This window comes from Harmonia axyridis, chromosome 4 (assembly GCF_914767665.1).
Source record: "Harmonia axyridis chromosome 4, icHarAxyr1.1, whole genome shotgun sequence".
NCBI lineage: Eukaryota > Metazoa > Arthropoda > Insecta > Coleoptera > Coccinellidae > Harmonia > Harmonia axyridis.
Genome location: NC_059504.1, coordinates 14420361 through 14448297, shown reverse-complemented (window position 1 = coordinate 14448297; position 27937 = coordinate 14420361). Strand labels below are relative to the sequence as shown.

The 27937-nt window shown below is 33.1% G+C and overlaps 2 protein-coding genes across 2 annotated transcripts in view; one reads left to right on the top strand and one right to left on the bottom strand.

Moving 5' to 3' along the window:
• Positions 1-27937, bottom strand: part of LOC123679212 (cAMP-dependent protein kinase catalytic subunit alpha-like) — a 49566-nt gene that overhangs the window by 13015 nt on the left and 8614 nt on the right. The gene's annotated exons all lie outside the window — the stretch shown is intronic.
• LOC123679209 (neprilysin-2-like) lies at positions 883-27318 on the top strand. Its single transcript, XM_045616650.1, has 11 exons — positions 883-1069; positions 8962-9068; positions 14186-14488; positions 20059-20267; positions 20723-20902; positions 21759-21976; positions 22661-22819; positions 23314-23557; positions 23821-23989; positions 24452-24702; positions 26913-27318. Exons 1-11 carry the CDS (start codon positions 1044-1046, stop codon positions 27249-27251), a joined length of 2205 nt encoding a protein of 734 aa, XP_045472606.1. The 5' UTR covers positions 883-1043; the 3' UTR covers positions 27252-27318.

The following is a 27937-nucleotide window of genomic DNA, read 5'->3' as shown; positions in this document are numbered from 1 at the left end:
TAATCATGGCTCTATTTTTAGTCTATACCGATCACCATTGACTGTAACGTTCTGGCCATCATCGTTTTTGAAGAAGTACGGACCAATGATTCCACCAGCCCATAAAGCGCACCAAACAGCCAGTTTTTCTGGATGTAACGGTGTTTCGACATACACTTGAGGATTAGCTTCACTCCAAATGTGGCAGTTTTGTTTGTTGACGTAGCAATTCAACCAGAAGTGCGCTTCATCGCTAAACAAAATAAAATGGACGTAGTGCGCGATACGTATTCCGCACAGAACCATTATTTTCGAAATAAAATTGCACTATTTGCAAGCGTTGTTCAGGCGTGAGTCAATTCGTGATGAATTGCCAAACCAAACTGAGAATAAATCACTTGACAGCTGTTAAATCAATCGCTATCTTGAACAGAAATGCCAACTTAAAGTTATATACCTCGAAAAAAAAACACCCTATATATAGTTATAAAATAACCATTTCAAGCTTCGTGCAAAATTTTGTGTTTATAGCTTAATCAGAACCATAGAAAATTCGAGAAGAATATCGAAGTAAAAATGTGGAATGTCCTGACGAGTTTTTCAGCGCACATTCATTCATTCTTCCCTTGGAAAGGTATATGTGGCCTCCAAGAGCGCAATTGGCTCGTGAACGAACGAGCTCTTCTTGACGACAGCGCTTACCTAATTTTTTTCTAAAGTAATGGTGTTTACGCACGACAAGTCAAATAAAATTCAATTCGACCACAGAAATTTCGACGGTAAGTCGAAATTCGGAGATTACAGACAAAAAAAAAACACGCAGCCATTACTTTCACTCTCAGTTTGATGAGTCACCTTTCCTAATCTCCTGAATAAAACTGATGGATCGATTTGAACACAGATTCTTCAAGCGTAGAAATGCAGCAAGCTCGCGTATTTGCGAATTATACAGCGCTACAGTCAGTCAAAGCTGATCTACCATTCGGTACCTTTCGTCTAGTCTAGTGCGTCTAGTTCAAAAGTGCCGCTTTCGCTCTTTTGTTTTTTTTTTGCCGGGATAGTGGATGAAAATGCCTTATAATAGAACAAGGTAAAAACTATGATTTTGTTCGTTGTGTTCAAAAATATGAAAAATTAAAAATTTCATGTCATAGGTACCAGGTTGTTATTTGGATTTTATTGTTAAGTTATCAATGTTATTATTGAGTAGGTACGTTAGGCCCTTTGGCATAATCGAAATAACTCAAGGCCCTTTGGCCTAATATAAAATGAGAAATTATTTTTAAATATAATTAATTAGTTTCATTCATAACAAATTATGAACACATTTTTCATTCGAAAAATAATAAATTGGCAAATCTGAAGGGTACCAGTAAAAATTCGTTTGCCTTCAGAAAATATGGATTCAGTGACGGATATTCAGATTTGTCGCCTGTAGGTTATTGAAATTTTACCACCTCTGAAGTTACTACTTTTTTAAAGTATTGTATGTCCCAAAAACACAATAGGTACTTACATAATATAAATAGCGTTTACAGAGAAAATATAAATTTGGCGAACGTTGATAAATATTTTTATTACACCCACAGTTTAAAAACAATGCAATAAATTTCCTTTCTTAATTATCTGTTGATAGTTATATTATAACAACATTACAATACATTTTTGCCAGACTTTAAATTAGCAAATCATTAATTATATCATCGTACGAAATCTTCATTCATTAATATATTTTACTTAGCGTTTAGCAATTGTTCATGTATTAGAGATTTTGAATTATAAAGTATTTGGCTCTGTTTAAATAGGACTATATTTTGATTTATGTCAAACATTTTGTCCAATTTTCGACATTCGAACTTTGTGTGTGTAAGTAAGATTTTTTTTTTATTCTGCAAAACAAAATAAAAATTAATAAGCTCAATCTGCCATCCCTTAAAATTTGCCGCCCTATGCACCACCTCCTCAGCCTGATGGAAAACCCGCCACTCTATGGATTCATATATCATTGTCTGGTTGTCTACTTTTTGTAGATAAAGACCAGACTCAGAAAGTGAGCCTGCACATCATTCTTGAAACCTCATTTTTTTATACAGGATGGTATACAACTTTGACGTCGAATAAAACAACTCTTTTCATGAAAAAAAATTTCTTTAAACATAATATATCCTATCAAGCTTCGTGTTCGAGATGCAGGGTGTTGAAATTTGAAAATAAATAATTTTTTTATTTATAACTCTAGTATTATTACATTCATTGTTTTAGTTTTAGGGTATTAAAGTCATAAGCCAAAATTATCCAGTAGCGTAGATATAGGGGTGCGATGAACTTTTTCTTATTGAAAATCTACATCACTGTCTTTTTTTTCGAAAAAATTGTCTTATTTCGAAAATCAACAGATCTTCATTGAAAAAAGGCCTTCAAAAGGGTTTTCATAGAATGTACCATTTTCGAGATAATCGAGTAAAAAGCAAAAACTATCCACAAAAGACTGCAAAAATGAATTTTTCGATCACTTCAGAAAGAATATATATCACATAATTGAACAATAAAAAATATTCACAAAAATTTCTTATTGTTTGGGTGTGGTTTAGAAATGTTCAATCGAATGTCATCTGAATGACACACTACGTTTATTTTTGTACTTTCATTTAACATAAGTGAGAAAATTTGAAAAATTAATTTTTGTAGATTTTAGTGGATAGTATTTGCTTTGTATCCTACTCGATTATCTAGAAAATCATACCTTCTATGAAAATGATTCAAGAGACTTTTTTTGTCAATGAAGCCCTGTTGATTTCAGAAAAGAAACAATTTTTTCAAAAAAAAAAATAAGAAAGATTTTCAATAAGAATAGGATCATCGGACTCCTATATCTACGGCACTGGATAAGTTTGGCAGGATACACTAACCTTATTCGAAACATTACATTTTCAAGACTTCAATACCTAAAAATTAAAACAATGAATGTAATAATACTAGAGTTATAACTAAAAAACTGATTTTAATTCAAAATTTAACACCCAGTATCTCGAAAACATAGCTTGTAAGGATATATGTTCATAGGAATTTTTTTTATTAGAAGAGTTGTTCTATCCGATGCCAAAGTTATTGAACTAAAATCTGGACCACCCTGTATATCAGCAGACGTAAAAACCACCATGATGTGTCAGAATAATCTTACTGGCTAATAATCTTAATAATGCAGAAGAGTTGCTGATGTTCGATGCACACAGTGACATTTCTCAGGATTCCACAAAACCAGATATTTCACAATCATATCTACATGGGATTTTTCCAAATGCGTTTTTTCAACTGGTTGTATAGTCAACACGTCAGAAAAAGCCTTTTCAGGGCAATCCATGGACGTAAAGACTCTCTCATCAGCTTTCAAATATTCATTTAATAGAAAAAAATTAATAAAACACTTGATTATAAGTTTCACAATTTTCCAATAAAATATATAAAATCTTGTTGACATGCATGTTTCGGGTTTCAACCCATTCTCAAAACTTGATATTCTATTAAAAGATTGTGAAACGTATAGTCAAGTTCTTTATTTATTTTCTTTTATTAATATTAAAATTATGTGTCACCAAGGGATATGCGAGGAATCAATTTCGAAAATATTCATTTAATCAATTACAATAATTGTGAAAACGCTCTTTTTATCGGTTTTCGTCTATGATTCATTCACCAAAAGAATTGACTTTCATCTTTTACTAGAGCGACTAGCATATTCATAAGTTCTCGTCATCGTCATCCTCTAAATACACCAAATATTAATGCAACTTTGTATCAGGTATCTCGAATTCGTTGTCTAGGGAATCTGACCAGATTAGTGAGATCCTCTCACTGAGAGGATCACACCCTTTGACCTTGAAAAAAATGAATGGCACATTTTCGGGCTAGATTTTTGAGAAAATTAATGTGGTCAAAACCGCAACCTCATAACAAGTTATAAGAGAAAATTAAAAATGAAGTGAAATGAAAAGTTCTCATAACTTCTTTATTAATGTATTAGTTAATTAATTGGTAGAGGTCAAGAATTGAGGAAAACAATAAGATGAAATTTTTCCGACGTTTCGATTTTATTTAAATCATCTTTGTGGATCTGAAAGAACAATACAGAATACAATTTTATTTTACATAACACTCCTAACATTAATTAACTAATATCATATTGAAGGTCATTGAACTGAATATTGTGAATACAAATTCTTTATTACTGGCGCTATAAAAATGATCAAACAAACATTTTACAAGCACTTATCCATAGGTGTAATCGTTTGTTTTTTTACTGCAATTAGTTTTGAAGTAATAATGAAAACTTGTGTTTTTTTATATGTAAACCAAAAAAATCTCTATAAAAAACAAAATAGCTCTTATTTTCCTTTTGACAAAATATGATAAAATAATAAATGATAAATTTCTCATCAAACTATAAAAATCATCAAAAGTTTCAATTTCACACGACAAATTAACTAAGTGCCTATCTATGATAATATGTGAACTTTCGACAATTAAAATATTCGGGGGCCACCAAGATACCCGGATTTAACACCGTTAAATTTTACAAGTTTGTATTATAACTTCAAAACTACACCAACAGATTTTATTGAAAAAAGTGCTTCTAGAATGTTTTTGTTTATGTTTATAGCACCAGTAATAAAGAAGTTAGGAGAACTTTGCATTACAAGCTATTTTCCAATTTTCTTTTATAACTTGAAAACAGTTAAATTTATGAGGTTATGGTTTTCACCCGCAGAAAAAAGTTTCTTTTTCAAGCTGAACAGCACAGTTTCATTAAAACCTATATTCCAGAGGGTTATATGTCACCCACTCAACCAAATTTTGGGACTCTATTTAATAGGAATTTCATGCCTTTTTTTCAAATAAGCTTTCTCAGAAATTTTACAATTTTCATCCGTTTCTTCAATGAAAAAATTTGAAGTTTGTCAGTTTTTCCATAGTAAAAATAGTCTCTTATAGAAAATTAATATACGTTCACTATGATGAAATAGAATTTTCAAATTTGTGTATGTTATAATATAATTATTAACTGAAACATGAATTACTATCATCGACACATTATGCATGTCGAAGATAATGAAAAATGTTTGGATTATACAATTGTTTATTTCACTAACTTACTTCACTGCTAGTGGCACTTGCTTTTATACCGCAGAAATATTTAAACTTATGATTAAAAAAAAAAATCTGGATAGCGGATTGATTTTGGTTTTTTTTTTACTAGAAATTCTGACTCATTATTTTTAATAATAATCCCATAGAAACATTGGGAACAAATCTGGTTCCTCTCACTGTTAAGGTACTCATGTATTTTCATTTTATTACGTTCCAAGAATACAAGAATCATATGGAAAAATTCGTCCAAAACTATTTCAGTTTGAAATAGATTAAGACATGGTCCAATATATGCAAGAAAATCATTATTCAAATAATTAATATTTCTAATGAGCAAGGATAATCGATATGTTAGAGATGAAACAGAAGCAAATATGATAGCTAATGAAAAAATATACGTTTATCGTGTCAAGTACGAATAGTGCATAAAGAAAAACAATAATAATCGTTTCATTCATCACTTTCGATAACAATAAATATTATGTATGCGAAATTAGAATATAATTATTATTGGAGTTGTTATTGAAATTCTGCAGTTTTAACAATAGTAATTTACGTAACAAGTCCGGAAAATAGGGTTTTTTTGGACGAATAGACAAAATTCCAGGACGAGCGTAAGCGAGTCCTGGAAGTCTGTGAGTCCAAAAAAACCATTTTCGGGCGTGTTGCGTACAATATTTTTTCGGCAACCATGTAGAATAACACTATCGCTGCTGCTTTCCATATTCTATTGCGATTGCGATCAAAAAACATGAAAATTTTTGACAACTAATTTCATATGAACTGTCGGCCGTTATCTCGGTTGCTATAGATTCTATGATTCTTTTCCGGCCTAGTCCGGGAAGTACGTACTTTCCGGACTAGGCCGGGAAATGCTTCTTTCTCAGAGAAAAAGCGTCCGGGAAGTGAACACTTCCCGGACGGTTGCCGAAAAAATACTTTGTTGCGAAAAAAATCCTTTTCTGTAGAAATATTCGATCCATCGTCGCACCAATTTTTTCCATAAGAATCCCATTAACTCATGAACCATTGAGTTTTTAACCAAGGTATGGCATAATGCTTAGATTGCCTTAAAAAAGCTATGTAATGATGCAATAATATACTGGGTGTGCCATTTGAAATGAGGTCTGTTTCCGGTATAACCGGAAGTTGAAGAGATCTAAAAATATTTTTGGAAGAAAGATCATTGTCTCAAACTCCTACATGCAAATTTTCAGAGCAAAATTATGGTTAGTTCTCCATAAGCGTCGAATCGAATCGCGTCGAATCGCGGTATACAATGTGTCCGTAAAGTATGGAACGAATTCATTTTTAGCTAAACAGACCATTTCAAGAAATAATCCTGAAACACGTCGATTTTTCATTTTAATTTACCGTATTTTAAAATAATAATCTAATACACAGGGTGAATTACTTTCGAGTAATGACGTCACCGTCATTTTTTTTAAATGGAAACCCCCATTTTGTCTCAATTTTCCGATTATTCTAGCTGAGCGGATTCCAAAAATGTATCACATGTCGATTCCATTTGGTACAGCGTGGACAAAAATACAATAGTTTTGTGTGTGCTCATAAAGTAACGCGTAACATTCTTTATTAGTTGAATTGACAATATTATCAAAAATACTTATTGCCTAGCGGCAATTGGTTTGAATGTAACACCCTGTAGTTTGTTATATTTTTAGATTAATAAAAATGAGCTTTTTCCAAACATGTTTGGTACTTGTGGTCTAGCAGACAGAATATGAAAGAAATTATTTCTTATCAATTTAAAAAAAAAAACATAGTCGTCTAGTTTTTTGTGAAATGTCATTATTTGTTTATTGCCTCTAGACAATAAGTATTTTTGATAATATTGTTAATTTACCTAATGAAGAATGTTACGCGTTACTTTATGAACACACACAAAACGATTGTATTTTTGTCCACTCTTTACCAATTGGAATCAACATGTGATACATTTTTGGAATCAGCTCAGCTAGAGTAATCGGAAAATTGAGACAAAATGGGGGAGTTCCATTTAAAAAAAAATAACGGTGACGTCATTACTAGAAAGTAATTCACCCTGTATATTAGATTATTATTTTAAAATACGGTAAATTAAAATCAATAATCGACGTGTTTCAGGATCATTTCTTAAAAAGGTCTGTTCAGCTAAAAATGAATTTGTTGCATACTACACGGACACAGTGTATACAGTTGTATCATAATAAGGTCAACTTATCAAAATTTATAATTAGGATTTATTAGCCTTCGGCAATAAGTAAATATTAGTGTATGTACTTTTCCATATAGTAATAGGTACCCTTTTTTTCTTTTACCTTTTACCTTCGGTAACTTGCTTATAAAAACAAGGCCTTTTGAATAAAAGCTATTTCAGGTAATGGACCTCTCGTCAATGGTGAAGATTTTCAGAATTACTGTAATTATTCGATTGCAAATCATGTTTTCAACTTTTATCTACTGAATTAAATATCCAATAATCAATCGACTTTGCCTTACTGAGAAACAAATAGATACTTAGATACAAATAGTTATTAAAATTTCATGATTAACTGTAAAAAATTGGTACAAGTTGTTTGTACCACTGTAAGTGTATTCAATTAATTAATTGATTGAAAACGGAAACGATTACTCATATCTGTTATGTGACAAAAAGTAGTTTGAACTTAATTACTCAAAATAAAAGCATTTTTTTGATTATCGATTCGATTGTTTTTACCTTATACAGGTTGTTCCTAATAAATTGGAGGTACCAAAGAAAATGAGAGATTCCTTGGGTAATTTTAAGAATATAAAGTATATAAACATAGGCCCACAAACGATTTTTATTTAAGATATAGGGTGTTACTTGTTGCCCTACTGTTTTTGTGGTGCTTATATCAGTTTATCGAATCTTTATTAATCTTCGCTACAGATTGCGTAAATAAGTACCAAAACTTATAATTAATTAATTACTCACAGCTTATCAACTGGATATTTATAATAATTTCCCTGAGGATTGCTAGAGACAGAATTACAATAAACCAAAAAGTAATGTACTGACAAAAACTAATAGTAATCTGTGGTACTGGACTAAAGTTTCTTTGTACATTTTTCAAAACTACCAGTGGTTAAACTCATAAATCGTGAAGGGTTCCGATTTTTTACTGCCTTGTCGATTTCAAAGGAAAGTGAAATGATTATTTGGTTCATTTTATGGAGAAATTTTCGTTCCTCGTCTTTGTAAGAATTCTGGAATTTTATGTTTTGGAAATCTTGGGGGAGGAGATAACTACCCCCAGTGATCCCCATTTCTACTCCTTGGTTCTGATGATGTGAAAAGCTTAAAATTAATATTTTTCATCAATATTCAAAATTCTGAAATACAGATATCGTGTTGAAATAATATAGATACTACCCTGTTCAGGAAAGGAGCTAACAAATCAATTAGTCATTGTCTGTAACTAAAAGAATTAAGAATTACGTATTCACAAATTAAAATGATATAAAATCAATTCGAAAGATTGTGAACGTCAGAGATCTTGAAAGCAATATCAGAATATTTTTTCGCATCTTTTTTCGATTAGAGGTGTAATAAAAAAGTTTGTCTAGCACTTATATGAAACGAATCCTTCACCTACCTGAAATTTGAAAAAAAAATTAGTTTCGTGTTAGAGATTATTCACGGATCAACACAGGAAAATTTTACTGTCCTTTCAAAACCTTGAGAATCCACATCGAATAATAAATACTATTGACACAATTTGCATCACGGATTATAGCACCATATTCAAGATATTTAAATTTGGCTAATTACCTGAAGGATATATTATAGTGATCAAATTTTTTTTTCAGGCAAGACAACTGGTGGCAGAGACGAACTTTACTTGAGAGGCAGCTATCTTACATCGCTTTAGGATCTTTAGTTTCAGCTTTCATTTTACTCATTGCTTTGATTTTTTGTAAGTTACTAGTTTAACAGTCAATATTTTGATTTTCTTGAATTCGTTCCATGTAGCTTTATTTCCTCTTTATTTTACCGTTAGTAGTCTCTGGTTTTATGCTATTCAATTCTCTGTGCTCTGTGTTCAACATATTCATAAATTTTTGTGTGGTAAATTATGCTATTAGCTATAACGGTTTTCGATTGAAACAAATAGGTTCATTAGTTACAGAAGAAATTGAATGCAGTATAACTCAATGGAACGATGATGAGTTGTAAATTCTCATGTTGATATGTGTCTGACAGGAGATGTTATTAGTTTTATATTTGACCCAGATGCGTGAGTCATTTGTGTTTTGTGTTTTGAAATTGTTATAAAAGTGCTCATTCATGAAAACTGAGAAAAATTTAAGAACAATTCAAGGACGACATTTTCAGTTAATTGACTCACTATTCACATTATTGTAGACAAATCTGAAAGTGGCACCAAGTACGCCTCAGTACTTGAGCTGGTAATCTTGTATCGTGCAATTGGCTCGAAATCAACGAGCGCTCAAATGCTCCTGACTTCATGTAAAAGCTTTCCTCATTTTTTTTCGATATTCTTTGATTTTTCATGATCCTAATGACGCTATCAGAACGAGGCTTGATACCATTTTTCTTTATACAGGGTGAAACATGAGTGACTGGTCATAGCCTAGTGGTGAATGCAGGTCATTCAGGCCTTTCAGAAAAGCAACTTGTTTTGTATCCTAAGACTGTTAGATTCGGAGATACAGGGTGATTCATGAAAATTGGCCTAAATTTCTGATCTCCATAACTTGGGAATCAGCTATCCGATTTTGTTCAAATTTTGTGGGTTTATTCATTTCATGCAGCCCTTAAAGCGATTAATGTAATTTCAATATTTTCAGGGCAGTTCTCATATCATTGAGTTTTTTCATTTAGACATCGAAATCTATATTTTTTATACGTTTTGGAGAAATATCCATATTGGCATGAAAAAATACATAATTCAGTCTTATAAATTCAATTCTTACTTATAATGGGACACTTTTTAAAAGGATTAGCAAACGACAAAATTAATGTGTTATGTAATTCTTGTGGAATACGGTCCTGTTTTTATTCCTTTCGTGATAATATATGATGTAATCTGATAATTTTTAGTATTTTATAGCTTTCTGTTCAACTCTCTTTCATTGTTAACCCTCAGCACCTACTGATTGTTGTAACAGGCTACTTGAAATATCAAGTATGCTTGATGAAACTGTGAATTCTGTTGAAACTAGATATTAAATTCAAAAATGACGTAAATGTGAAAACCGGTAATATATTTGTTTCATATCAAAAATAAATTTGTTTTTTTGAGAAAATTTATAAGTACCTATTTATTTCAATTCAAAATATAATATCGAAGGAGAGGTATAAAAAGAAATTTTTAGAAATAATTTGGTGAAAACCGCAACTTCATAAATTCAACTGGTTTCAAACTGTAAGATAAGATTGGAAAATGGCATGAAATGAAAAGTTCTCATTACTTCTTTATTATTGGTACTATAAGCATGAAACAAAAACATTCACAGGCACTTTTTTCAGTAGGTAGAATCCATTGGTGTAAACCTTTTCTTTTTTGCAATCAGTTTTGAAGTTATAATACAAACTTGTGTTGTTTCAAATGTAAACCATAAAAATTTCTATAACAAATAAAATCGCTTTCTTCTCTCTTCAAAAATATATGAAATGATATATATATACATCATCAATAATCAAGTGCCTCTCTATGATAAACTAGGAACTTCAAATAATTGAAATATTCGGTGGCCACCAAGGTCTCCGGATTCAACACAGTTAGATTTTCCTTAGTTTACATTTGAAGAAGAACATTTATCAATATGAAAATGTTGAAATGTTGAGAAAATCTTACGGTTATGATCAATTATACAGTGTGTTACAAGTACTTAAAATTTTTAAAATTCAATAATTCGAAATGGTTACAAATCGCCTTACGATCTAAAATCAAAAAAGTTTATGAATCCTTTTCTACACTTTATTTTACATCACATTCAAGAGAATATACGGAGTGTTCCTCAAAAAAAAAAAACGAAAGTTATATGTTATATTCGAAATATTCCGTACGGAAAAATCCATCTATTTGAGGAAGTTTTATATACGGATTTGTGATATTTTTGTTCTTTTCTCATGCCTTGAAATTATGATGATCGAAAAATATTTTTAAATACGGAACTTTTCGGATATAACTTTCGCTTTCTTTCGAAAGGAACACTAATTGAAAAAATTGCGAGAAGCTGGGACACACTGTATAATTGACCAAATGTAACAACACCAAAGAACAATGCTTTTAATAGTATCTCATATTAATGACTGTCCACATCTTAATTACTCAGAATTGTGAAAAATTAACAATGGACAACAAATGAGAATTGCGAAGGGCCTCTATCGTCAAAACTAGCCTATAGACAAACTTTTGCCTATTGAACTTTTTGTTTGAAATAACTTGGACTATAACATAACAAAAATGCAGCCAATTTGACTGAAGGCCACTTTCTCTAATAAAGTATACGGTGTCTACGACTTTTTTTGGTAACCTAATCATTCAAAAGATTATTTTGTTATTATTCTTCAATTATCAAAGAACTAGCTAATAAATGCTTCCAAATCGGTTTTTCTTCTCGGATAGATTTTAATTATATCTTAATTTGTCGGTTTTTCCATGCACGTCGATACTGGTAATAAAATCCTAGTGATGGCCATGCGTGAAATTAAATAATTCAAATACACTTTTATTACCCGTGTTATTTGCGATTTGAAAAAGTAAACTGGCCGAATAACAATAATAACCAACAAATCAACTGAATCTCACTGTGAAAGTAATAAACTGGAATTAAATAACCATTTGAAGAATGGTTGTTTGGACACTATAAAGTAGGATGTTTTCCTACAAGGTGAGATGATTGCTTCTGTGAACGGTAGTTCTCCGAACGGAAAGTAGAGATCTAGGTAATTTCGGAATTTTATGTTAGGTAGTTTGAAACCATAAGGTTTTTATCCATTTTTTAAACAACAACAACAAATGGAGCGTCACTTATGTCTATTCACTATTTCAGTATATCTTTTCTCTAATTCTGTGGTTACTCCGTTCATTCTTCCACATCTTGTAGAACAAAATCGTGCGAGAATATATCAGAAACGCACAGTTTTCATGGTTATATTTTATTATTCTATGTTGGTACTCCGAACTTTCCGCCACGGCTTTATCTGTCAATTCATCAATTTGCCTTAAAGAAATCAGTTCTGCCAACCAACATTTCTCAAGCCAAAAATCACTAAAAGATATTTATGGAAATATTTCATTAATTTCAATAAGAATGCAATGAATTAGAGAAAATAATGTATAATACTCGTACAGAAGGCTAATTCTACCACTCGTTCATTCAAAAACTTGCCACTTTGTGGCTCGTTTTTGAATTTTGAAGCTAGTGGAAGAATATCAATGCCTTCTGCACTTGTATTATAAATAACTATTCAGAGTTAACTCTATGTTCTGAAATTTTGAGTTTCTTTTGAAGCTTGGCACCATAAAGTAATAAACATAGCTAGAGGGACTACACGCAATTTTTACATGTCTCCAACATGATTTGATTACGTTGTCGTATTGTGATATATTTTCAAATCCTCAATTTTACTATATCGTTATGATTATTGAATTAAATATATTTATTTGAGTAATTCCCGATTAAATATGCGAATTTGAATATTTGGAATCCGATATCTTTCATAATTGTCGGGTTTATAATAAGAAGAATATTTATTATTTTCTGTATCTACCTGCTGAAATCCAAGGTTTGGCAACTTTTGCTCTCTTAGTGTCATCAGTTGATCAGTTACCAGTTGGTTCACGTTTGACGAGCTTAAAGTTTGTTCTCTGAATTTCTTGTATATTTAGGTATTCATTTCAATATATTTTTAGTTTATATGAAACGTTGATTTACTATGGGACATAAGAAGTGCGTTTTTTGTGTAGAAACTCGCGAGTTGAGTGAAATATCGTATCACTGATATGTTTTAATTTCCGCGCGCGTCAGTCAAATTTGATAGTTTATGTTGGCGACAAAATTTGCTTACTGAAAATGACATATGCTCCCTCTATGTTCATTACTCTGAACTTGGCACTAACTACAGTGGCGACACGAGTGGTCTCGTTTTGATTGGATGCCGGTTTCTGAGCCTAAATATGGCGGATTTTTGTTTACCTGATTTTTGGAATTTATTCAAAATGTAAGGTCCATTTTTTTGAGTCACTGTAGTATTCTTTAGTTGAATAAATATGTTCTATATACAATTCTATTAGGCCCAATAATTTTAATTTTGACGAAGTGCCAGTTCAGTTTAGTCAATTAAGTTCTATGGTTAAGATCCGCCCCATCTGCCATTTTTAGGCTGAATTTGAACGTATTGTCGTCCTCAGATCTTCTTTTTGTATAAGAACTGGAATTTTATTCCTAGTTTCATTCCCTACGCCTCTACTTCAATTGCGTGTGCAATTACCTTGCCTTTTTTCTGTTTTATTGTATCTTTTTGTTTAAGTTTATTCTTCAATCTAGAAGTACCAGATATTTTGCTTCCTTTCTCCATTCTATCGTCTGATTTTCTATTTTGACGTTTCCTGCTTTCTTTTTTTTTTACTCTTGTTCCTCCGAAGTAGATTGCAACTGTTTTTGATGTATTCACTTTGAATCTCCATTTCTTGAAGTATTCCTTCTGTTTATCTAGATCTGTAACTGCCTAGTAATTGTTTTCAGCATTCTACCATGATAGTAAATAGCGGTGTCATCTGCAAACTGGGCTATTTTGCATCATCTATCTATTTTGCTTTTCATTTTCGTTATGTTCGCCATGTATAAGTTAAACAGAAGCGGTCCTATCACCGATCCTTGGGGAACTCCGGCTTCAATTTCTCTGATCGTCGACCTGGTACTATCGATCGATATTCACTCTAAATTTTCTATTTGCCAGGTACGATTGTATTAATCTCGTGAGTTTACGTACCATCTAGTCTAGAATATATAAGCCAACCAACAACAATGTCATCAACTCAGTGCTTTTTTCTTATTTCAGACCACCAATACGGCGTTCCCAAAGGTGTCTGTCTGTCCAGCGGGTGTGTCCACGCTGCCTCTGAAGTACTGAACAGATTAGACGAGCGAGTTGATCCTTGTGAGGACTTCTACACCTTCGCGTGTGGAGGTTTCATAGCAACAAGGACGATTCCAGACAATGCCGTTGCTCGTAGCGCCTTCACCGAGGTGCAGGAGAAACTCAAAAGCCAGCTTAGGGTGCTTTTGGAGGAACCTACGGGTCGAGACGAGATACAAGCTATCCAGTTGGTGAAGACGTACTACAAAGCTTGCATGAACGAAGGCAAGTACTTAATAGGTGTATAGTATATCCAAAGTCACTTGAACTAGTCCATAAAAACGCTTGGCCATAGATGTCCCTTTGAAGTGGATACCGCGATCTGCTAAATACCGGGGTTTATTTGAAAGTATCGTTAGGAAATAAGTTCACTGACCCCCAATGAATTTCTGGAAACTTGGACAAACCTTGTATAATCGAAATATTCATCTTCCTCGAAGTGTCTTTGGATATATTATACAACTTGGCTTCCGCCGTTTTGCAATATATGGCTGTAACGGTAAGTGGTAGTCGAAATAAATAGATCGTAGATGTCATACAATGAGCTTAGGTATTTGTAAACATAACGCCATCGAAATATTAGTCGATTTGTGTCTGCGTCATAAAGTTATTCTCTATTGAACATGTCAGCTTCTGAGCCAAATTCTCATCATTTGTGGGAGGATTAATTTTCTGTTTAATATGGAGAAATCTCTCAAATATCTATGGTGAGGCCGCTATACTAATATAGCACTAGAAAGAACGTGCCGAAAGTGGTTTCAACGCTTCAAGAACGGTGATTTTGTCGGCGAATACCAGGAAGAGAGAAGGTTTTCAAAGATGCAGAATGGAGGCATTACTTAATCAAGACTCGTGTCAAATGCAACAAGAATTGGTAGGACCATTGGGAATGACGCAAAAAGCCATTTCAAAACGCCTGGAAGTCATGGGAATGATTCAAAAACAAGGAAATTGGGTGCCGTACGAGTTGAATTCGAGATATGTTGAACGGAAGGGTTTTTTGCATCGCATTGTGATTGGAGACGAAAAATGGGTTTATTACGATAATCCCAAGCGTAGAAAATCATGGGGTTATGGCCATGCTACCACCTCGACGACCAAACCGAATATTCACGGTTCCAAAGTCATGCTCAGTATTTGATGGGACCAGCTCGGCGTGGTTTATTATGAGTTGTTAAAACCGACTGAAATAATCACAGGCGATCGTTATCCAACGAAATTAATGAGCATTAAAAGACAAACGTCCTCAATACTGTTGTATTGGAGCAGATAGCACAACACTATAATAAACCAAGAAGAGTATAGTATTGGACCAAAGTTTATTTTTAAATTTTTAGGTGGTCCACCCAAATTACTGTTCTGGAGGAAAGAAGCAGACACTGTTCCAGAAAAAGTATCAACCTGTAGATTTGCTTTCAAAATTAGCATACCACATGTTGAAAACTTTTAATTGGAATATCAATGCCAAATTTAAATCAAATATCTTGTGAAGGGAAAGTGCTATGCACGAGAAAAAATCCAACTTTAACACCCTGTATCTCGAAAACAAAGTGTTTAAGGACCGAAGTTTATAGGACTTTTTCTTCTTAAAACTGTTCGAAATATCTGTCATTTTCGTTCGTATCTCCAATTTCAGAAACACCATGTATAATGGAGGCTGGAAATCGTAAAACAGGCAACAATTAAGAAGGCTGATTTTAAGTCAAATTCGGGAGATTAAAGTTAGAACAATTATGTACCCAAAAGACTATTGAACATTGAATTTAATTTGAAATAAAAAATTTTTGTTGTTTATAAAACTTTTTTTTCAAACCTGTTCTGAAAAATTGCCGTAAGACCATGATTCCTTTTCAAATTCGTATGAAGAAATTTGTGTCAAAACTTTTGAGACTTACGTTATTGACAAATGCCGTGTGTAGGTAATTTCATTCTCTCTAATCCTATTTATACGATTGTTTTTGAATTTTCCAGTGTCATGCGAACGTTTTTGTAGGAAATCATCACAGACAACTTCCTGTCTATCCATCTATGTATGCGGGATTTCCATTGTAGCGTGAAGTATAAAAAAAAGTAGATTTTTATGATGCGAACATACCAAGGTTTCGATAACGTCCAGAATTGACACAATGTCGATTAATTCCTGCTAATTATACATCTAGCATGCTCTGTTTAACCGCAATGAGAGCAACGAGATTATAGAGATGCAGTCGAAAAGTTGTTAATTATGCTAAAAAAAAAGTTTCTGGGTAAAATTAATCCACGAGGAGTTGCGTACTAATTTGGATTTTGAACCAATAAACATGAGATGAATGATTATTATAATGATACCAAGGCGATTTTTTCTTATTGATCGATGGTTAACAACGCAAGGGCGTAGATCGTCTTTTTTCTTGGGGGGTATAACCGAAAAAAATATTTTTGACGAATATCTTTACTCATATCTGTAATATAAGAAAAAGAGGTTTGATAATGAAGTTTGAACCAAACTGATCGAAATAATAGCATTTTTTATTACTGATTCGGCCATCGGATATAATAAGGAAATATTTCAGTTCGGAATGTGTACCTATGTACAGGGTGGGCAACTATAACTATAACTTTTGAACCAGAGGCGATAGACAAAATCTGATACACCCTTATCGGCCTCCTTTTCGGAGAAACTAACAAGGGTAGTATTCATTTTTTTCCCACCTTCATTTGTTTTCGAGTTATAAGCGAAAATTGGAAAAATGGCGATATCGAAAAAATTTATTTTTCCGTTAATACTGATGATAGAGCTCTGAAATTAAAACATCATAAAGGCACTTTTTCACGTAGAATCCAGTGGCGTGCTCGTCTTTCCGAAAGAGATTTTAATTACGAAGCTATGACTTAAAGTTATGTTTTTTCAAATGGGAACACTAGATTTTCGTGCTATTTTTTCAAAGCTCAAATTCTCCTGATTTCAAAATTATATAACATCGTATGGTTTGTATCAAAATAAATAACAGAAATTGGTCAAAAACCAAAACCAAAACCTTTTTCTAACTAAAAGTCTCAATATTTCTATGGTTTCAACTGTTGATGAGCACAGAAATATCGAGGTTCCTGCAACAAGTGCAGTGTCCTTCTGTCAATCTGATTATTTCTATGGTTTTTACTAATTTCTACAAAATTCGAATCTAGATATATTTAAAAAAATTGTTTCGAAAATATAAAAGAACTCGGATAAAATTTCCTAGGTTGCTTGAACGCAGTTTCAAATATTCATCTATTGAATTCGGTGCGAAATATCGAGAATATGAGTCGACTGTCCATTGTGTTGTTATTATTAGGTTAAATATTATTTCTTGTTTGTTACCTTCGTAATTGAATTGTTCAATCATATATGCACCGTTTCATATGCTATTTGAAATGGATTGGTACTTGTGCGTATTCATTTTGGAGACCTATGAAAATAATTTTCTGATGCATCCATCTAATTGCAACTCTTTCAATTGAAACATTCGATCCTGTGGATCTTTTCGATATTTCCAAATCTATTTTCAAATAAAAAATTCATGAAATATACCTCGATTCGAATTTTATAAAAATTAATAATAAGCATATAGAAATAATCAGATTGATGGAAGGACACTACTCTTGTTATAGAAAGCTCAATTTTTCTGTGTTCATCAACAGTTTAAACCATGGTAATATATTGAGACTCTCATATGAAAAAAGGTATTTGACCATTTTCCATTATTTATATTGATACGAACCATACGATGTTTTATATTTTTGAAATCAGGAAAAATTAAGCTTACAAAAAATGGCACAAAAATCTAATTTTTCTATTCGAAAAAACATAACTTTGGGTCATAGCTTCGTAATCAAAAACCCTTTTGAGATGACGAGCACGCCACTGGATTCTACGTAAAAAGTGCCTGTATGATGTTTTGATTTCAGTGCTCTGTCATCAGTATCAGCGGAGATATAAAGGTTTTTTGATATCGCCATTTTTCCAATTTTCGCTTATAACTCGGAAAGAAATGAAGGTGGAAAAAAATGAATACTATTCTTGTTAGTTTCTCAGAAAAAGAGACCGAGAAGGGGGTATCAGATTTCATCTATCTGGTCTGGTTTAAAAGTTGTTGTAATAAAACATCGAAATTTGCCCACCTTGTACTTTTCCATATAGTAATACCTTAATTACTTTTATCTTTTACCTTTGGTAACCTGCTTATAATAACAAGGCCTTTTGAATAAAAGCTATTTCAGGTAATGTACCTCTCTTCAATGGTGAGGATTTTCAGAATTACTGTAATTATTCGATTGCAAATCATGTTTCTAACTTCTATCTACTGAATTAAATATCGACAATTCAATCAACTCTGCCTTACTGAAACAAAAAGATACTTCGATACAAATAGTTATTAAAATTTCATGATCAACTGTAAAAAATTGGTACAAGTTGTTTGTACCAGTGTAAGTATGTCCAATCAATTAATTGATCGAAAACGAAACGTTTACTCATATCTGTTATGTGAGAAAAAGTGGTTTGATAACAAGTTTGAACCAAATTACTCAAAATAAAATACCTGTTTTTGATTATCGATTCGATTGTTCTTACCTTATACAGGGTGTTCCTAACTTGGAGGTACAAAGGAAAATGAGAGGTTCCTTGGATAATTTTATGAATATGAAGTCCTATAAACATAGGCCCGCAAACGCTTTGTTTTCGAGATACAGGGTGTTTCTTGTTATCCTACTTTTTTGTGATGCTTATGCTAGTTCATCGAATCTTAATTAATCTTCGCTACAGATGGGGTGAATAAGTACCAAAATTTATAATTAATTTATTCATCACAGCTCACTAACTAGATCTTTATATTAATTTGAATTATCCTGAAGGTTTACTAGAGATCTGTTTGAAATTTTTTCCTCGAAATAGGAAGCAAAGCTACAAGAAATCAAAAAGGGTAGTACTGGACCAGAGTTTCTTTTCACATTTTTCTAAACTACCAGTAGTTCACCAAAAAAAGTTCGGGAGCAAAGAAAAGGGCACACTTCCAGAATAAATATCATCCTAAAGATTTGCATTCAAAATTAGCATATCACATGATGGAAACTATTTATGCCAAATTCAAGTTAAATAGCTTGTGAAAAGAAGGTGCTATGAGAAAAAAACTTGAAAAATCAAACTTTGACACCCTGTATCTCGAAAACAAAGAGTTTGCGGACCCATGTTGTAGGACCCTTTTTCTTAAAACGTTCCGAGGAATTTTGTTTGTACCTCCAAATACAAATAAATTGCAATTTGAATTAAATACATTATACCCCTCTCATGAGTCAACTCTAGCTACGCCACTGAGTGCAATAAAAGTTATCACATTGAAAGCGATTATAATTTCATAAACCGTTAAAGGGTTTGATTTTTTACTGTTGTGCCGATTTCAAAGAAATGTGAAATTATTATTGGTTCAGTTTTATGGAAAAGCTTTCGTTTTTCTTCTTAGCGAGAATTCTGAAATTTTATATTTTGGTCTTGAGGGAAGGGGGAATTACCCCAGTAGGTACCCCACCCCCTATTTCTACGCCCTTGTACAACCATTATAAAACTACAAAGGTTTTTTCTAGGCTTTAGTCATAAATGGATTTATCCAATTTGCTATTTTTTTTTATATTTTTGTTTCTTTTTTTATAATTTACTTTCCTTTACCTTTTTTTCTTCTCTCCTATTTTCTTTTCTATAATTCGAGAAAAAATTTCCGGCACTTATAACTTTTCGTATATCAAAAAAATTTCACAAAACTGATTTTTTTTCATTCGTTCAGATGTCATAAATGCAGAAGCACTAGTGGAAGCCCATACGCTATTGAACGCCCTAGGGGGTTGGCCTCTTTTGGAAGAAGTCTGGGATCCAAACAATTTCGACTGGATTGAAGAATTGAAAAGTTTTAAAGATCAAGGATTGGACTTCAACTACCTACTGTCTATAAGAGCCGAAAAAGACATTGGAAACACTTCTACGCGTATTATAACCGTAAGTTCAAAAAAATTTCATTTTGACATTTAATATTTAAATGCAGTGAAACCATAGAGTAATGAATAAAGATAGAGGAAGTATACGCAATTTTTATATGACCCCAACATGGTTAGATTACGATGTCGGATTGTGATATATTTTCAGATCCACAATTTTACTATATGATTATGAGAATATATTATATTGAATGAAATATATTTATTTGAGTGATTCCCGATTAAATATGCACATTTGAATATTTGGAATTGTGGAATTTATAATAAACAGAATATTTATTATTTTCTGTATCTACCTGCTGAAATCCAAGGTTTGGCAGCTTTTGCTCTCCTAGTGTCATCGGTTGTTTCCTCAGAGGAAAGAAGAAGAGTTCTTTCCTCTGAGGTTGTTTCATATCTTTTGGCGCGTTTGAAGTTTGTTTTCTGAATTTCTGATATATTTTCTAACCTTTTTAGGTTGACCAACCACCCCTATTCGGACTAAGTATCCATATTTTACGCAAAGGTATACACGACAGTGTTGTCAGACAATACTTGGAGCTTATGGTGGATTTTGCTGTGATGTTTGGAGCTGGAGATTTTGATGCAGCCGCTGCCATGGAAGAGGCCCTTCTGTTCGAGATCCATCTGGCAAAGGTAAATCTTAATCTGAATCGTGAATCAATATTCACTAATGTACAATAAGAGATGAAATACAGGGTGATTCACAGCGATGGATTATTAGACGTTTATGGAAAACTAATCATGAGTTTGTGCTCAAAATTTGCATATTGATGTGGTTTGAGACAATGATCTTTCTCCTTAAAATATTTAGAGATTTCTACAACTTTCGGTTATACCGGAAACAGACTACTACTTCATTTTTTTCAAATGGTATACCCAGTATATTTTGCATCATTAGTTGGCTTTTTTTATGACAATTTCAGCAATATACCAATACGCCAAAACTCAACCGTTCATGAGTTAATGGACTTCTTATAAAAAAAGGGACGACAAGGATTCAATTATTTTTTTAAGAAAAAGCTTTTTTTGAAAAAATTTGTTTTTTTTAATTCTGCAAATATGTAGTATTATAAGACTGCTTGTGGTTTGAACTTAAAGTGTACAGATTTTCAAATTAGAACCTATATTTTTATTATTTCAGTCGATTCTACGTACAGAAATAGTGGGGGTTACTTAAGCAAACCCTATACCTAAAATTAATATTTCAAAAGTTATCGACGAAGAACTTTAAATGAGGAAAAACCTGCAATTTATTTAATTTTTTTTTAATTTAACTGTTTGTAATAGTCTGTGATTGAAACACAGAAAGAATCTAAAAATCGATGTTTCCATAACTAAATTTGACATATGAGCGTTTCGACAACAATGTTATGACAACATAGTTATTGTAGCGTTCGTTAAACGCTTATAAAGATCTACCACAACTTCAGCTGTCTTTTATTTCTTGAGCACAATATATTTATTCAAAACTACTAACTCTTTCTTTCAGAAAACTGTGTCAAAAGTTGATCACCGCAACACAACGCTTTTCTATAATAAAATGACGTTGAAACAGCTGAAGCAACAGCATGGCAACATTGACTGGATGAAGCTGTTCCAGTATATTCTGCCTGAAAATGTGAAACTTTACGATGAAAGGGAAATAGTGGTGGAGGTACCAAGCTACATTGACGCTTTGGAAAAACTGCTTAAAAATACGCCCCCAAAGTCAGTATTCAGTTTTTTTCAGAAGAAATTTAGGGAAGGTTTATATTATTTGCTTGAAAAAAACGTCACTCAATAAGTCTCAAGCCTAACGCACAGAGGGCACCCCAGTGCCATATAATTTTTTTCTCGTTATTACCTACCAAGCTTCAAAGATGCTTCTTGAAAATTTCGGAATTAACATTTAGAGTTGATTCTGGATCGAGCTATTGAAGGTGAGTGATGCTACATTTGCAGTTGTTTGAAAACGGGATAAAATTTAGTTTCGTGTATGGATAAAACGTTTTTGATAGGAAAAAATACTGTGAGAGCAAAGCAATTACTTGATAAGTGTTTTCTGACTCTGCTTCATCGACAAAAATGGTTAAAAGTTGGTTTGCTGATTTTAAACATGGTCGAAGAACCACAATCGATGCTTAAGACGACTATGTTGTCGAATAAAGTCGAAATTTAAAAAAAAATTGTTTTTTACTTGGTAGATCGGGACTTAGTGAGTGATGTTTCAGGCAATTCCATCATGAATGTTTAGGTTTTACCTACATACAATAAGCTACGGAATGAAAAGTTTTCGAAAAAAGTGCGGAAGAAGAAATTTTAATCATTAATCATCTAGCATAATGCCATTCCAAACATTATTTTGTCTTCCATAAAAAAAACAGGTTGTTACATTTCAGTCATTATTTCTAGAACAGTAGCGAACTATCTGTTTTGGAGGGCAGTCTTAGAGATATGGCCATTTTTGCCGAAGAAATTTGAGGACCGCATTACCAAATACAAGAAAGTAACAGGTGGAATCACAGAGAGTTTACCTAGATGGAAGAAATGCTTGGAAATCACGCAGGCGCAGTAAGTTAATTTTCACCTACAACGTTGGTAACAAACATTTTAATTAGTATAATGTGAAGGGAATGAATTTAAACTTTTTTGTGCAAAATCAAATAACAAATTAACAACTAACGTTTACCAAATAACAATTACAAGTTGAATATCGCTTAATTTGATTAATTGTTTGGAAAATGACGATTATCAATTAACAAAAAATAACAAATAGAAGCTGTCCAACTTTTAATTTGAACGGTGTTTTCTCATTGTTCGAAACAAGTAACGATATAATAGATTTGCTCACACAGTGACGAAACATAACCAAACTTCTGTCAAAATCCTAATTAAATATAAATAAAATATGAAGTTACACACTTATAAAATTGAACGAGATGAAAAAAAGAAAATATTCCAGTAAACCAACACACACATTTTCGAAAAAATGTTCAATAACTTTCTGTTCGTCCTCACTGAACCATAGAAGATTGTATTCGTGACACTTCTTCTTCTTTTTTTAGTCTTCCTCTCCTATTGGGTGCAACATATATACGTCGATATTCCAGCGACGACACCAAGGTATACGCGTCCGAAATAGTAAACTATATAAAAGAGGAGTTCAAGAAGACCATACAGCACGAAACCTCGTGGATGGACGAATCGACGAAAAATCAGGCTCTGATCAAGGCTGCAAACATTAGAGCTCAAATAGCCTATGCAAACGAGATGCTAGGAGACAATACTCTGAACGAGATGTATTCTGACGTATGTCTAAAAGATATTTCAACCTGTTCTTCACTCTATGATTGAAAAATTAGCTTCGATGGCACATTTGATATTCTTTGGTTGGTAACAGCAAAAATCTGTATTGTCTCTTTAATTCAAAAGTTCATGAATGATTATTTCTGTTTGGTTTCTGTCTTACCAAAGTTTATCAAATGATCATCCTCCATTTGACATATGATCAAGAATAACAACATACAGATAAGTCATCAAGCAATTCTTGGCCATAAATGTGCTTTTTTCAGATCTTCGTAAACGAAAGAGCGTTTCTCACTTCCTTCCTGAACATCAACAGACATGAATGGAACAGATTGCTGAACAAATTGTTGAGTCCTGTAAAAAAGAACGATTGGACAGAAGCTGCTGCTCCTATTGTGGTCAACGCCTACTACCACAGACTCGAAAATACAATCAGTAAGTCGAATATCTGTATAAAATCAACAAAACATATATTCTGTGGTTCGAAGGTCTCGAGAATAATTGATAGAGGGCGACACCTTCGACATATCCTTGTAGATTCTTTCCTGGTGAGTGGTGAGTTTAAATCATACAGCAAGCTTGAAAATCCATTAAATGCTTGTTTTCCATGAGGTTAAGAGATATACAAGGACTTCTACAAGCTCAATGACAAATTTGACAGATTATAGTTCATTCCGAATATTAGATCAGTAAACCTTTGTTTAGTACAGGATGGTGGAAGTAAGATAGTACTTGTTGGCCTTGGCCTTCACATCCAGGTTATCTCTTCATGCACCACAGAGGAATTGCTTGATCATAGAACGTCCAAAATGGCGGTTTTCCTCGAGAATTTTCTAGCCATATTTAATATTCGTGCTGTTTAGTTCCAAATTCAAGTAAGTCATTATTTTTTTTCAGTTTTACCGGCAGCAATCCTGCAGGGCACATTCTTCAACAGGTTCAGGCCTGGTTACTTGAACTTTGGATCGATAGGTATCATTGTTGGGCATGAGATTGTCCACGCCTTCGACGATCAAGGCAGCCAGTTTGACGAAAACGGCAATTTGAAGAGTTGGTGGGACAGAGAGACGTTAGAATCGTTCACAGAAAAGGCCAAGTGTTTCATACAGACCTTCAGCAGTATAAAAATTGAAGAAATCGGGGAAAATGTAGGTTGATAAATAAGGTTCATCAGTTTTATGTGGATATACTCTTGATGTTAGAACAATAGTTCTTACAGTTCTGTTAATGGCAACAACCAACACCTTGAAGAAATTATTTCTTCAATTTTTTTTTTTTTTGATTTGGTAATGACTACATTTGGTGTTTTATGACTCAGATACTGGTTGTAAATATAACATTTCACGAGAATTGTTCTCAAATAAGATGACGTCACCATCAAATTATTACAGCAAATTTGAAATGCTCATCATTGCCACGAACCCATTTATAGATAGCCATTCCGAATAAAGCCTTCCTCAATCCGCCCCTGTACAACCTTAGGTAGTTCATAAAACTCCCGAAAGAGGCTGCTTTGTATGAATGAATTTTGTCACATTATCGCTATTTCTTCATAGATGGCGTCGAGAACGTTCAACCAGAACTACTTTTTATACAGAATTATCCGTCAAACTTGACTCAATACAATTATTGAAAGAACCTTTTTATGTATCGTTCTAAAATTTTTGGTGATGGTTTGGCAGAAGGAACACTTCACCTAAAATATTTTCAAGTCGTCGATAAATGTATGATTATATTGCGACATCTATCTGAAATGTATTGAACTACTTGTTCATTTCAAGTGTAACATCCTTTTTCATTCATTTATCGATTCGTAGTACAAATTGATAATTGTATATTTTTCAGGATGGTACCGACCCAGATATTGCACAATAATACATGAAATTTTGCCAAATGTTTTTTTTTTAACTGATTGCATAGTACAGGGTGTCCCAAATTCGATGCTCACTGAGAGCATCTCGAGAACAATAAAAATTAGAGAAATAATCGGGGGACCCCCCGAACTCTTTTTTCGAAGTAATAAGATATCAGAAATCAAATAGTAATATCTTGCTTTTTTCTCGACTTACAGGGTTTTTCTGAAAGATGGCTCTTCAAATATATATTTCGCGATATCTTGGTTTCTGATCTAGATATTCGAAAAATAGAAATTAATTACCGTTTCAGAGATACAGAGAAGAGTTGGCGTTTTTTAAATGGGACACCTATATATGGCTTACATTATACCATAGGCTCAAAATAACTCAAATCTCGAAATAAATGAAAAATACTAATGTAGAAGGTGTCGCATCAATAAAATTGAGTTGAAAAACTCAATATTATGTACCTTTGAACGGATGACATTTTGGCAAAACCGGTACGTGGTGCATTTGCGGCAAAAAAACTGCATTGAATAAGTAGGGTGTCCTTTTTAAAAAACACCAACTCTCCTTTATATCTCTAAAACGGTAAATGATTTCTATGATCTATGATGAAAAATATTTATACAGGGTGGCCACTTTTTTAATGGGATTGTATTGATAATTTTTGAACCATAAGAGTTAGAAGGTCGGTCAAATGAAGAAAAAACTGCATGCATAGAAGCATTATCAAGCAGTTCAAACAAATCGAGATTATCAGGGCCGGTTATTGAGATATCATAAAAAAAGTAAATTATGTCATTTTGATTTTTCTTTTTTTCCCACTTTATTTCAAATATTATCAAAAAATGTTACAGGAATTTTTTATTCGACAGTAAATTATCCTCAATTTGACCTAATCAGATTTCGTATCCAACGATTCGTACTCTCTTGGCCACTCTCAACCTCATTTTTTTCAATACGGACCTGCATATTTTATGATATTTTTCGAAATAACTTTTAACGCTGAATTCAACGATATGTCATACAATATCATTCAAAGTAGATTTTCAGGTGACTGAAAGATTTTTATCTTGAACAGAAACTATTTGAAACAGTAATTCTTCAGAAACGATCTGTAACTCGAGAACGAATCAACATATCTTTGATCTGATCGGTCGAAAAAAGAGATCGGAGTACTTACCTTGAAGACTTTTTTCTCTAATACCCAGTTTCAGGAACATCCATTTAAATATTAATCCTCCATTAAACGGTCCAGGTAGCCAAAAGGCTCATCCTACCAGAGGATTAAATTTTCAATGACGGCATTTAATTTTAATGAACATTCCTTATAGTCTTATAGTTCTCGAGACACTTTCAGTGAGCATCGAATTTGGACACTCTGTACCATACTTCTTCCAATATAGAAGTGATGTGGCGACTCTACCAATAATTTAGAAAAAAACTATAATAGTATTATTACTCTGAAAATAATCGCTATTGCATCTTGGTTTCGTCAGGTGAGCGGCACTCGGACCCTAGGCGAGAACATAGCCGACAACGGTGGCACCAAACAGGCCTACCAGGCGTACCAATCGTGGTCAGATCAGTACGGCACTGAGTCCAGACTTCCTGGCTTGAAATACTCGCCCAACCAACTGTTCTGGATAGCAGGAGCACAGAATTGGTGCAGTAAGGAGAGGTTGGAGTATATGCGGCATAAAATTGCAGTCGATCCACACACGCCGAACAAATACAGGGTGAACACGAATTATCAAAACTTGGAAATGTTCGCGAAAGACTTCAAGTGTCCTTTGGGTAGCAAGATGAATCCAAGGAGAAAATGTTCCGTTTGGTGATTTGTCTGAGTGGTGTTAAGACTTTTTGTTGTTTATAAGTTTAATAAATATTTGTTTCGTTTTCTAACTTATTTTCCTTATTTAGTAGATGGTAGAGAAAGCTTTGAAATCACTTTAGAGATATTTTTCGAAATTCGAAATTTCTGCTCGAAAAATGCATTAGAGATCATTCTGATCAGCTTTGGTCTCGGGTCTGTCTGTTCGTGAGTCCGCAAACCCTTGTAACAGCCTTAACCTCAACTCCTACCCGATTTTTATGAAATATGGTGAAGGCATCCTATTGTAAAGTACAACGGCTTTGTCTGTAGGTCAGAATAAACCTTTTTTCTGGTCAATCTCTTAGACGTAAAGACATGTGTATTCCGTAGCATTTACCAAAAGAACTAACCTAAGCATTTTCTCAAGTTCTTGCTGAGGGTATTCACCAAATACATCGAATATTAACACAACTTTGGACTTACATTGATGAAACTGTCTCAACCGTTGCCCCGTGAATAAATTTCAGAACATCTTCTCTAGCCTGAAATTTGGACTTGTTTGGCTGATATATATTCGATCCTTGCTTCAAATCTCTCTCTCTTAATCTAACCCTCGTAAGGGTGTAGTGACATCATGTCGCGACTCTTTGAACGAGCTGCTTCCAGGACTCCCTATCTTGGGCATGATGAACGGCTTCGTGCATATTC